This window comes from Mesoplodon bidens (genome assembly GCF_964165515.1).
Source record: "Mesoplodon bidens genome assembly, chromosome: 2".
Lineage (NCBI taxonomy): Eukaryota > Metazoa > Chordata > Mammalia > Artiodactyla > Ziphiidae > Mesoplodon > Mesoplodon bidens.
This window is the reverse complement of record NC_138177.1, coordinates 111,956,870-111,968,994: the sequence shown is the minus strand read 5'-3', so window position 1 is coordinate 111,968,994 and position 12,125 is coordinate 111,956,870. Positions and strand designations below refer to the sequence as shown.

The 12,125-nt window shown below is 38.3% G+C and overlaps 1 protein-coding gene across 9 annotated transcripts in view; it reads right to left on the bottom strand.

Annotated features, from left to right (window-relative positions):
* Window positions 1-443: 443 nt before the first annotated feature.
* SSX2IP (SSX family member 2 interacting protein) overlaps window positions 444-12,125 on the bottom strand; it is a 43,431-nt gene continuing 31,749 nt past the window's right edge. For 8 of the 9 annotated variants that reach the window (XM_081255439.1, XM_081255443.1, XM_081255444.1 and 5 more), the window contains 3 exons: window positions 8,901-9,015; window positions 8,252-8,417; window positions 444-3,775 (listed from right to left, as the gene is read on the bottom strand). In XM_081255439.1, the coding sequence (XP_081111565.1) occupies window positions 3,601-3,775; window positions 8,252-8,417; window positions 8,901-9,015 (456 nt within the window). In that variant the 3' untranslated portion in view covers window positions 444-3,600. The remainder of the gene's footprint in view (window positions 3,776-8,251; window positions 8,418-8,900; window positions 9,016-12,125) is intronic. The other variant, XM_081255447.1, reaches the window with a different exon arrangement.

The following is a 12,125-nucleotide window of genomic DNA, read 5'->3' as shown; positions in this document are numbered from 1 at the left end:
TAATAATACATGTTCTTGTGGGCAGAAATTCTTAATGCTGCTTTGCAGGTATTTTGATTGTAGAAAACAAAAACAAAACCCAACACCCAACAAAAACAAAACAGTAATGTATTAATTACATAGTTCTTCCCATAGGAAATAATGCAAAGACTCTTTAACTAGAAGCTTGCCACGTCACTGTTAGGAGATGGATACGTGGTCCTGGAGCAGAACAATGAGTCCAAGTTTTATCACCAGACGGAATGTCTGAACAGCATCTCCCATTGTTTATGACAATTTAGGTTTATATAGCTGGTCTTCCACTCAACCCAGAGATTCTCAGTGGCAGGGAGCGTGCTTAGTTGTCTTTCTCTCCCCAGTAACTAGAAGGTAGTAATAAGCCCTGACACACAGCAGCTACTTTATATGCTTATGAAAAGAATGAAAAAAATTAACGACAAACATAGGGAGAAGTATATTTACTAGACTTCCAAGACCCATACTTAATTTAAATCCAATCTAGAAATAAGAACATGATTTACATCAGGCAACAGGTGTTCAAGACTTTTACAACAGAGCAATCACATAACGGGTTTGCTTAGCTCACAGCGTTCTGTGCGTACACACTGCAAAACCTCTCCTGGCATTCCGGGTGTTTTCAAATGCTCCACCAGGGCAGGTCAAAACTGGATTCTAGGGCGCTCTCCTTCTCACCATGTACCATGGAATATGTTTCCCCACAAAAAGTGTTACCACAGGTCTATGAACAAGTCTGGTCAGCAAAGGTACGAAAAATGCAACTCTTAAGTAACGACAGTATTTTAATTATACCATGAGGAAAACAATTTGCCGTGGATTGTTCCGTGAATCTAAACATTTAATACATTGCTTCTACAAGAAAATACCTATTTATTAAGTTTAATTTTAATCTTAATTTTCTGGTAGGATTGTTCTTCTATTAAGTTTCTCATCATAAATTGAAGATATAAAAATTTAAGAGTAGGAAATAAAATCTCTTAAATTTTCTTTGCCACTTTTATGCTTTAAAATTCAAAATGGATAAAAACAAATAAGGCACAGAATGTTTCAGATCTGCATCCTGATAAAGAAGACACTGAAAATGGTCAGGAAGACTTTCAAGCAAAAGTGAACATGGTGCTCTCTCACCTCATCGTGGCTAAATGCAAGACTGCGGCACGGCTGTCTTACTAGTAAACTGCAAATACCTAGAGAGGGAAGGCAAATAAAATCTAGGAGTTTTATGTGTGGAGTCAGGAGTTATCCAGCATGGAAACCGTCTCAACATTCTAAGAAGTTTAGCGTGACTAGGAATCATCATTGGAGCTGGAATGTAAAGCAAACTCTACGCTGTTAAGTAAAACATAACTACTGGCAGATCTTTTATCAAAAGCACAATGATCCTGGCTTTCATTTTACTGTTTCACACCTTAGATTTCAAAGTAAGTCTCAAGGGAATTTTTCTCTCCAATATGAGAATTCAACCAACTTTAAAATGAAAAAAACAAAAAACTGATGCTGCTTTGTAGAAATTCATCATTGTGGAATGCAATATTCCTAAAATAAGAGATTACTCTAAAAATTAGAACACCGTTTGTAGCCAAGTATATCGTGGAACCCCCAGAAAAAAAAACCCAATTCTTGACAAATATATCACTGCCTATTTAGAAAATTTGATTGCTTTTCTTTGATCACGTTATTGCTCAATAGCAAAAGAACGATATCACAGCTGTTTCTTCCTTTGGAGTATAGTACTACTTCTGAAATTCTGCATCATTTCTAATATTTTTAAATGGTAAAGAAGGGGCATGCACCAAGCTGAATGTGGTGACTAATTTGCTTTTGCTCAAGAGCCAGGTTTTTGAGACTATAAATGTTGTACTTTCTCATGAGTACTTTCACTAATGTCTTACAAGATACTCAATAATATGCTATTAACCCTGAAAAAATGGCTGCTGCTACGCAACTCCAAAGAGTTATATATATAGTGAGTGAGTGGATGACAAAAGTACTTTTTTTTTTTGCAGTACGCGGGCCTCTCACTGTTGAAGCCTCTCCCGCTGTGGAGCACAGGCTCCGGACGCGCAGGCTCAGCGGCCATGGCTCACGGGCCCAGCCGCTCCACGGCATGTGGGATCTTCCCAGACCAGGGCACGAACCTGTGTCCCCTGCATCGGCAGGCAGACTCTCAACCACTGCGCCACCAGGGAAGCCCGACAAAAGTACTTTTTAACATGACAAATTTAAATTGTACAGCCACAACCAGGTGAGTGAATACAAATGGTTGAACTGCTAGAAAATGGGAAGGCAGATGGGCCTAAACTACAATACCTATAGCAAGGACTGGATATGTGTAGCCTTCTACATGCAGAGACAAATAGAGTTAGGTACTTAAAGCTTTCTGATGAAAATTCTAGGAAAGTGCTTGGGCCCACACTTACATTATTCTTACTATCAATAATAATAACAATAACAACGATGAAGAATCATGCAATCAGTCCTGAAAGTGAAATGACAAGTTTGTCCAGAGTATCCTATCTGGACTATAAAATCTGATGCTTTTATGTTATCAGATTTCCTTATCAGTAAATATCTCATTGAAAAATTATTAAAGAATTATTGGCAACTATACAAAGCCTTTGCTGGTATAGGCGTTACGGTATGGGTACCCATCTGGTAGAGAAAATATCACCATCCAAACATCTGAAATATCTTAATATCTTCTATCATCCAAATATCCTAAGCCAATATTCTTAAACTGTTTCATCCAAAGGTACTCTTGTCTTACCTCTATTATGCCAAAATCAATAATCCTTTGAAAAATTGTAATATCCTACATATTAAAAAACCCTAATGCTGTAGAAATCTCCAAAATGTAACATTAGTAATGTTAATGATCTAAAGAACTTGGCTTCATGGAATAGCTTTTCAGTATTTATTGCTCAGATGGGTTCAAAAAATTCTTAAACCTAAGGTGGCAATGGCTCTAATACATCTGTAAACAGAATATCACTAATAAAAATTTTATTGGCATGAAATACTATAATTATGGATGTGTAAAATCTTTAAATCTTAAAGCCTCTTAACATAATCATGTATATCTATGTACAAAACATACATAAATTTCACTTTATTTAAAACATATGAAAGAGGGTATTTCAAATCACACTAAACATAATAAATATATAACTTGCTTTGTTAAAAAGCTACAGTATACATTCAAGGAAAGGCTAAACTTCCAATGCCAACTATATATGAGACAAAATTAAACATTTACAATAATCAGTTTCCTAAAAGTGCTATTTTTAATACCTATAAGAGGAAACTCATTCTAGTGCTTTGTTTCCATCCAAACGTTTATACATTCCTTTATTCACAGAACCAGGTGCTTCTGTTACTAAAAATACATATCCAAAGCTTTTATATCCTTTTAAATAGATTTAACATTTTAGCTCTTTGGGGGAGGAACAGGGAAGCCCAAACAAACAACACAGACCATTTTAAATTATTAGAGATGATTGACTTTATAACACACCCTGTTTCAACTCAGATGTGAAATTTGATGAACATGTTAATGAAAAAAAAAAATCCCAGTTCACATGTCTAACGTAAGTCATCCTTCTCTACGTGAGCATTTGCGTGGGTCGAGGAGCATCCACTACAGCAACCTTCCTGTGAATCAGGCCTTGATGCCACGCTCCACTTCTGATTTGTACATTCTCTTCCAACCTGATTTGGCTTAGATTCTTCAGGGGTTGTATTTAGTACACTGATTGAACTGTTGGGGAAAGAAAAGGGAGATCTTAATCATCATCTCCTCCTTTCATACCTTTGATATGCCTGAATGTCTAAAATCTGATTACTCCCTTGTCTCATGTTAAGTAAATTTTGAGGACACACTGGTCAAGAACACAGAAGTGTTTCAACATGGTCACTTTTATCTATCCATCTATTTATCTGTTCAGTCTACTGTGAAGGATGCTACCCAACTAGAGCCTAAGGTAGATAGAGAACATGTGAGTTTTGAAAGCTAACGTTCCCCATACCCCTGCCTTTCTGTCACTAGTTTCTAATCTCTTTATAGTTTCTTTCTTCACTCATCCATCTGTTCATGCATGCTTTCATCCTCCATGTGTTCACTCATGCAGATATTTAATGACTACCTACAAAGTAGTTAGGAGTCCAGACCCTGAACAGATGGTTTATGTTCATATCCCAGCTGGACCACTTACTACGTCACTTCTGGCAAGTTAACCCTCCCTGTTCTTCAGCTTCCTCAGCTGTAAAATGGAAATAATAATAGAACCTACACCTCGCAGGGTTGGGGTGGGAACTAAATGAGTTAACACACACTAAGCACTTAACGATGATGCTCAATTAACTTTAAGTGTCGGACAGTAACAATCTAAGTGTCTGAACACAGACACAGTCCCTAGCTTCAGAGATACAGTCTGAGGTATGCTCTGCAACCAGCCTCAAAACAAGGAAATTTAGTTAAGTGATTACCTGCAATTCATGGGATTGAACCAATGAACAATACATTTTTATCAACTGAATATCTTACATAATTTTTTTCCCAAAACTTCTTTTGCCTAAATGTTCATTTTTTCGTGTGACTGCTTAACTAACTCAACCTTATAATGTGGCAATCCTAAAAAAAATTAAGTTGCTTTAATTCTAAAACGCTAAACCAAAAACATAATTGACAATTTTTTTTTTTTTTTTTTTTTTTTTTGCAGTAAGCGGGCCTCTCACTGCTGTGGTCTCTCCCGTTGCGGAGCACAGGCTCCGGACGCGCAGGCTCAGCGGCCATAGCTCACGGGCCCAGCCGCTCCGCGGCATGTGGGATCTTCCCGGACCAGGGCACAAACCCGTGTCCCCTGCATCGGCAGGCGGACTCTCAACCACTGTGCCACCAGGGAAGCCCCATAATTGACAATTTTACTTACACTTACTTGCTTAAAAAAAAAGGAACTTGCTTATAATTCAGATTCAGAATCCCTGCCGTCTCAGATGAGATCAGGTCAGATCAATGATGAACTAAGTTCTCTACGTAACTTAGTACAAGAGGTACTTTGGGGCTTCCCTGATAGCGCAGTGATTGAGAGTCTGCCTGCCGACTCAGGAGACACGGGTTCGTGCCCCGGTCCGGGAAGATCCCACATGCCGCGGAGCGGCGAGGCCCGTGAGCCGTGGCCGCTGGGCCTGCGCGTCCGGAGCCTGTGCTCCGCAACGAGAGAGGCCACAACAGTGAGAGGCCCACGTAATGCAAAAAAAAAAAAAGGTACTTTGCACGGAACCCAGGCACAGCCCGTATGTAACATTCCACTCTACAGTGAAGGAGCAATGAGGATGTTGCTGTAGAAATTAGCTACAAATATTCCTAATTATTTTGTCATAATCTTATTACGAACCCAGATCCAAGGTGCTTTAGGTACAGGAATCCAAATATACCAAATAATTAAAAATTTCAAGAACGATGTTAAGCTGCACAGCTTCTCTCCTGATATCCAGTTACATGACTCTTTTGTTTTACCCTCAGTGGCCAGTATCTGTGAATAGCTTAATGAAATTTCTTTAAGCTCCAAAATACTGTTTCTATGCCACTGACATTGTTCAGTGTAGCCCTTGAACACAAGAAACAGAAAAGCATTTTTATAATCCACTTATGTTTACATATATTTTTATTTTTATAGCTTGTTACTGAAGGTTTACAATGGACCAAGTACTGTTTTAAGTGCTTTACATATATTGGTACTGAATCTCACAGTACCCTAGGATGTAGGTACTAAATGTTGGACTTTTTATTAAACACAAAACAAAGTCTTCAAGGAATATTTATGTTAAATACTTTATAACTAAAAATAATTATGTAAAAAAGTAAAAATTTTAAATACATAAAAATAATTGAGGCAACTAAGCTATGTTCTCTTTTAGGTACAGAATGCATTACAAGCATACTTCATTTTATGGCATTTCAACTTATTGCACTTCGCAGATACTGCATTTTTTTACAAACAGAGGATTATGGCAACCCTGGGTTGTCAGACGAATTAGCATTTTTTAGTGATAAAGTACCTTTTAATTAAGGTACGTACATTGTTTTTTTAGACATAATGCTATTGCACACTTCATAGATTACAGTACAGTGCACACGTAACTTTTATATGCACTGGGAAACCAACAAGTTTGAGTATGTTGCTCTGTTGCGATACTGGCTTTATTGCAGTGGTCTGGAACTGAATCTGCAACATCTCCGAGGGCTGCCTGTACTTGTAAATGGTGAGCAGAATCTCTGTCTAAATCTATACACAGAGTTCTGACTGGTCAAATTTGGGGGCTTCAATAACATTCTATGTAAGAAAATACTCTGAGCTTATATTATCTTTTGATTGTAAATTAAACAAACTTTAACTTCCCATATTTCACACATCAACCTATTGGCTCTAACTGCAAAACACAGCCTAAATCCAAGCACAGTTCTGTCTTCATGTAATGACCCTAGGGTGCAAATTACCACATCTCTCACCTCAACTCCACTGATGTTTCTTAACTGGCTCTCCTGGCTTGTGCTCCTACAGTCTGTTTCTCATATAATAAAATGAAGTAATCTTTTTAAACCTTGCATTTTAAAAAAATCATTATCTCACTTAAAAGGTCTCCAATGCTTTTCCATTGCCCTTAGAACAATATCCGACTTACAAGTACAGACTAACATAGTTGACAAATGAAATCTCAAGTGCGTGGTGGGAGCACAAGCAGAGTGGGGCTATATATAAACAATATTAGTGCGTTGTCCTTTTTTTTTTTAATTTTATTTATTTATTTATTTATTTATGGCTGTGTTGGGTCTTCATTTCTATGCGAGGGCTTTCTCTAGTTGTGGCAAGTGGGAGCCACTCTTCATTGCAGTGCGCGGGGCCTCTCACTATCACGGCCTCTCTTGTTGCAGAGCACAGGCTCCAGACGCGCAGGCTCAGTAATTGTGGCTCACGGGCCTAGTTGCTCCGCGGCATGTGGGATCTTCCCAGACCAGGGCTCGAACCCGTGTCCCCTGCATTGGCAGGCAGATTCTCAACCACTGCGCCACCAGGGAAGCCCCCGCACTGTCCTTTTTTAAAACTTCATATTTTTGTTTAAAAATTTATCTAGTTCGGGCTTCCCTGGTGGCGCAGTGGTTGAGAGTCCACCTGCCGATGCAGGGGACGCGGGTTCGTGCCCCGGTCCGGGAAGATCCCATATGCCGCGGAGGGGCTGGGCCCGTGAGCCATGGCCGCTGAGCCTGCGCGTCCGGAGCCTGTGCTCCGCAACGGGAGAGGCCACGACAGTGAGAGGCCCGCGTACCACAAAAAAAAAAAAAAAAAAATTATCTATTTCACAATTCTTGGTCCAAGGGCTTAGCTGGTGTCTTCAGCACTTAGCTCCACACCTGTCTCTCTCTCACTACAACAGGCCAACTGTGCTACAGCCCTGGCTCCTGCTTTCTAAGGCACCTGGGAAAGCCCTCGTGCCACTGTCTCCTAGGTTAATGAAGAGGAGAGCGATCACCACCACACTTTGTGACATGTCCCTTTGCTCTTTGCTACTCCTCTCTATCTCCCTAGGAATGTTCTATCTGTTTAGTTCAAAATCAATCCTGGAATAGGCTCTGAGATAGAGTACTGATATTATACCTTAGAAAATGATGTAACAACTTAAGACAGAGGAAAATACCACAATGCATCAGTTAAAAGCAGTATCTGGCTCTCCTGGGGGTGGGGAGCAACTTTGTCTACCCTGTCATCCTTGGGCACAGATCCTCTTCACCAGTCAAGGGGAGGGGGCTTTTCTCGGGTCTTTGTCCTTCCACACCAATAAAATGGGCATACCACAAGAAACTCTAAAATAGGTACTCTACAGAAACTATCAAAACACTATCCTTCTATTCAATACAATTAAATTATTAAGTAACTCCTGAAATAAGATTGTATTTTAAATTGTATTTTACATGTGAAATAAAAAGAATCACATTATATGACTTAGCTCCCAGAAGACAGGGACCAGAGCTACCTTGTTCACTACTGTATTCCCAGCACCTAACAGGTGTCTACACATAATGGATAGCCAATAAATATTTGTACAATGAATGAGTCAATCTACTCAATTCCTCTCCAGAGTCTCTACTGTTGCTCGTCCTAGACACGCCAACTTTTCCTTTGCGACGCAACTCTAGCACTTTAACAAATATGTGAGAAGATCACCTATAGACCAGTACCTATGTTCAGATACACAGGAACGCGTCTGGCAAAAGTCTGAAGTAGAAGGAGAAGCAGGAAGAGATTTAGTAAGTTTAGACGTGCAAACTGGAGACCCAGTAGGCGCACCGTGAGGCTTCTTTTGCCGTGGCCTCGAGTGTACTGTAGGGTTGTCCCGATCAGAACCTGTTTAAAAAAGAAAAAAAGAAAAAAAAAGGAAGGAAAGAAGGCACTACATATGGAAAAGCATTAAATATAGTGAAGGTAATTAACTAGGGTCCTAGACTAGATTCATGTGCAGTTCTAAGTGAGGTGGGAGAGAACAAATTAATCTAAATATCTACTGTAGCCCTATGGGTCTAGTCTAGCTAATCCGGTGATCTTTGTTATGCACAGTCCACAAACATTTAAAAGGATCTAGTTTAAAAAATATTTCTAGACTGTGAATTTTCAAAATTTGACATTATTACATTCACAACAAAAGTTGCTCTGGGCATGCAAAGTCCTCCCGTCATTTCTATTTTGACTACAGTAAATAAAATATCAAAGTTAATTTTTAGTTCCAATTAGAGAGTTCTTACTGGTGACTGCTAAAGTTATATATTAATAATAATCTACAGTACTTTATTTACATGCATTTTCAGATTAAAGAGTTTATGAAATACTCACTTCCTGAGAAGGCACTGAAAATTTTCACATTTTCTGAGTTCTGGTGGTCAAAGGTAGTCATATTTAGAAACTGTTGCTTTAACCAACTGGCTCTTTCTTCTTCAAATGCCTTTCTCTACCATCACAAGCAAACCAAAGAAATACCGATCAATACTTCAACGTTCACACAATTGCCATTTCACACGATTTCTCTAGCTATTTGTGTCTGCTCTCTGATTATCTCTATATATTTAGTCAAAGGAATTAACCCTAGAAAACTAAGAAAAATTTCATTTAAGAAAATTATGTTTAAAAAATAAAAATTCACCTGTTTCTCCTGACAAGCCAACTACTATTTTCACATCAATTCTGAATAAATTCAAGTGTATAACACAAAATAATAAGCATATTAGCATAACTTTAAACATATGGAATATGAGCATAACTTTTGAACACACAAAACATGGTAAATATAAGATTACAAACAACAGAAAAATTGACATTTACCCCATTGTAAACTAATCACTTGAAAAAAAAAGAGATATGACTTCATCAAGCACTGATCTCATCCTCCAACCATCTCCCAGTACTAGCAGCCGTCACCACTAGACCACAGAGGGCCTATGTCAAACCTCCTCCTTCTGAATAGCTAATTAGCAATCCTAAATTCTCCCTCTCCCCTTGGGTCTCTGGCACTTCCTTCCCATCCTTCACTGGCCCCACTGTCCTCAGTGACCAGAGGCAGACAGAGTCTCAGGCAGAGAATAGGGAGTGGTATGCAAAGCAGCAAGAGTATCTCTTGGAGTAGCATCAGGGGTGGTGGGGGGATATGGGCTCAGAAACACAGGTGATTACATAAGACAGGAGGAAATGCTGGTGCAAACTGGTTTTGCCTCCTGAGGAAAATAGCTATTGATGACAGACTTTCATAATTACAGAGGAAGGTCATGTCAGCTACTTAAGATAACGTATAGTTTTTCATTCATAAATATTAATACAAAATCATAGATCACCAGACATTTGAAGAAAACTAACAGCATAAAAGAAAAACGGCCAGGATAAATAAAGAGAACTGGCCAAGGGAAACAGTTCAAGATAAACTTCTTTTTCAAATAACAAAAATTATCAGACAGATTTATGAATATCTGTAAAATATAATAGTATACCAAAAAAAGCAAAAAATAAGGACATTAGAAAACTTAAAAGATAAATTCTGAAATAAAAACTCAGTGGATGAAGTGAATAATAAAACTGACCTTTGCTGAATACCAGGTTCGTGATGCCCAAGATAAGAGTGAGAAAATATTCCTGAATTCAGAACATAAAGTCAATCTATAGATGTAGTCAGAAGGCAAAACATTTGTCTAATAGAAGTTCCAGAATGCAAGAGAAGAAGGAAAAAATACAGAATTGAAGAAAATATCCCTAAACTGAAGAAATATAGTGTCTTCAGGCCAAAAGGAACTACCCAGACGTATCCTGGTAAAATTGCAGAACTCTTAAGAACATAAAATTCCAAAAGCTTCCAGACAGGGGGAAAAACAAAACACAGGTATCTACAAAGTAATACAGGTTATATTACAGCCAGGCTTCTCATGAGCAAAACAAAACACTGGAAGAAATGGAATAACTCAGAAGTTTTGAGGGGAAATGGAAAACTAAATTCTATATCCAGACAAACCAATCAAGTAAGAATGTATTTTTTGGATATTCCAGAATTCAGAATATTTTTCACTCACACACTACTTATGAAAAAATTACTCAAGAAAGTAATACAGCAAATTGGAAAAGAAACCGAAGAAAGAGAATATAACATGAGATATAAGTTGAATCTGATTCAGGAAATCATAAAGGAAGCTACAAAGAAAGTCAAAGTATTTACTACATAGTGATACATGAAGATTTTCTTCCATGTGGCAAAATCTTAATAACAGAATATTTTTTATGTGTCCAAAAAAATTACTTGGCTATAGAATGAATAACATTTACAGAATCACTATGTTACCAACGTTCTTTCTGGTTTTTAATTCTTAAATCTCAATCTTAGACAAAGTACTTATACCTGAATTGTATTAAAAGACAGAATATAAACGTGATAATCCTTGACAATGAAAACTAATATCACAGACAAAACCTGGGGAGTCGAAGGGTAAGACCAGTGCAACAAGGGATAAACCTGTACTGTCTGAAGTTGAGCAAACCTGAAATGGAAGCATTAAACAAATTTACTTAAAGCGAAAAAGTCAACCAGGAAAAATCATTCTTTAAAAAGTAGCTTAAAAAAGTAAAAATATTATGAAGAAATCATATGTAAATGAGAAAGTGTAGATGGGAGGTATGATAAAGACACTAAACTCCTTATCTTTCATAGTGGAAAATCGATAGGCTTATATCGATCAAAATAGTACTTCTGGGAAGTACTATTTTAACTTGAAATAAAGTTCAAAAAAGGTTGAACTTTATTTCAAGTTAAAATAGTACTTCCCAGAAGAATCACAAACTTTTAACAGTGGTTACTTCTGAGGAATGAAACTGGCAATAAGCATGGAGGATACTGTCTTACCTTGTAGCTTTTTGTATGGATTGAGTTTCTTTTTTAAAACCATTTTCAGACATTACTTCTCTAATTTTTGAAAAGGAAATATGTAGGTAATACACTGCTAAATAAAAAAGCGACCTGTCGAAGTGTATACACACACAGTTCAAACTGTTAACTGTTAATGCATTCATCCCTGGGTAAGAGGATGGAGAGAGAGAGAGAACTTTATTTTTACTGTATTCTACCCCTAACTCCCTTTTTTAAAAACAAAAGACATGTTCTTGGTTGCACTCTCTTCTGACTCTACACCTACTGACAGTGGAGACATGACAGATGCCCAAAAGAAACCTCTTGTGTGAAGCTAAACCCTTAACAGTAGAAAGCCACCCAACGGACTTTCCTGGCAGCGCAGCGGTTAAGAATCTGCCTGCCAATGCAGGGGACACGGGTTCAATCCCTGGTCCAGAAAGATCCCACACACCGCAGAGCAACTAAGCTCATGCACCACAACTACTGAGCCTGTGCTCTAGAGCCCATGAGCCACAACTACTGAGCCCACACACCTCAACTACTGAAGCCTGTGCCCCTAAGAGTCCATGCTCTGCAACAAGAGAAGCCACTGCAATGAGAAGCCCATGCACCACAATGAAGAGTAGCCCCTGCTCACCACAATTAGAGAAAGCCTGCATGCAGCAACGTGGACCCAA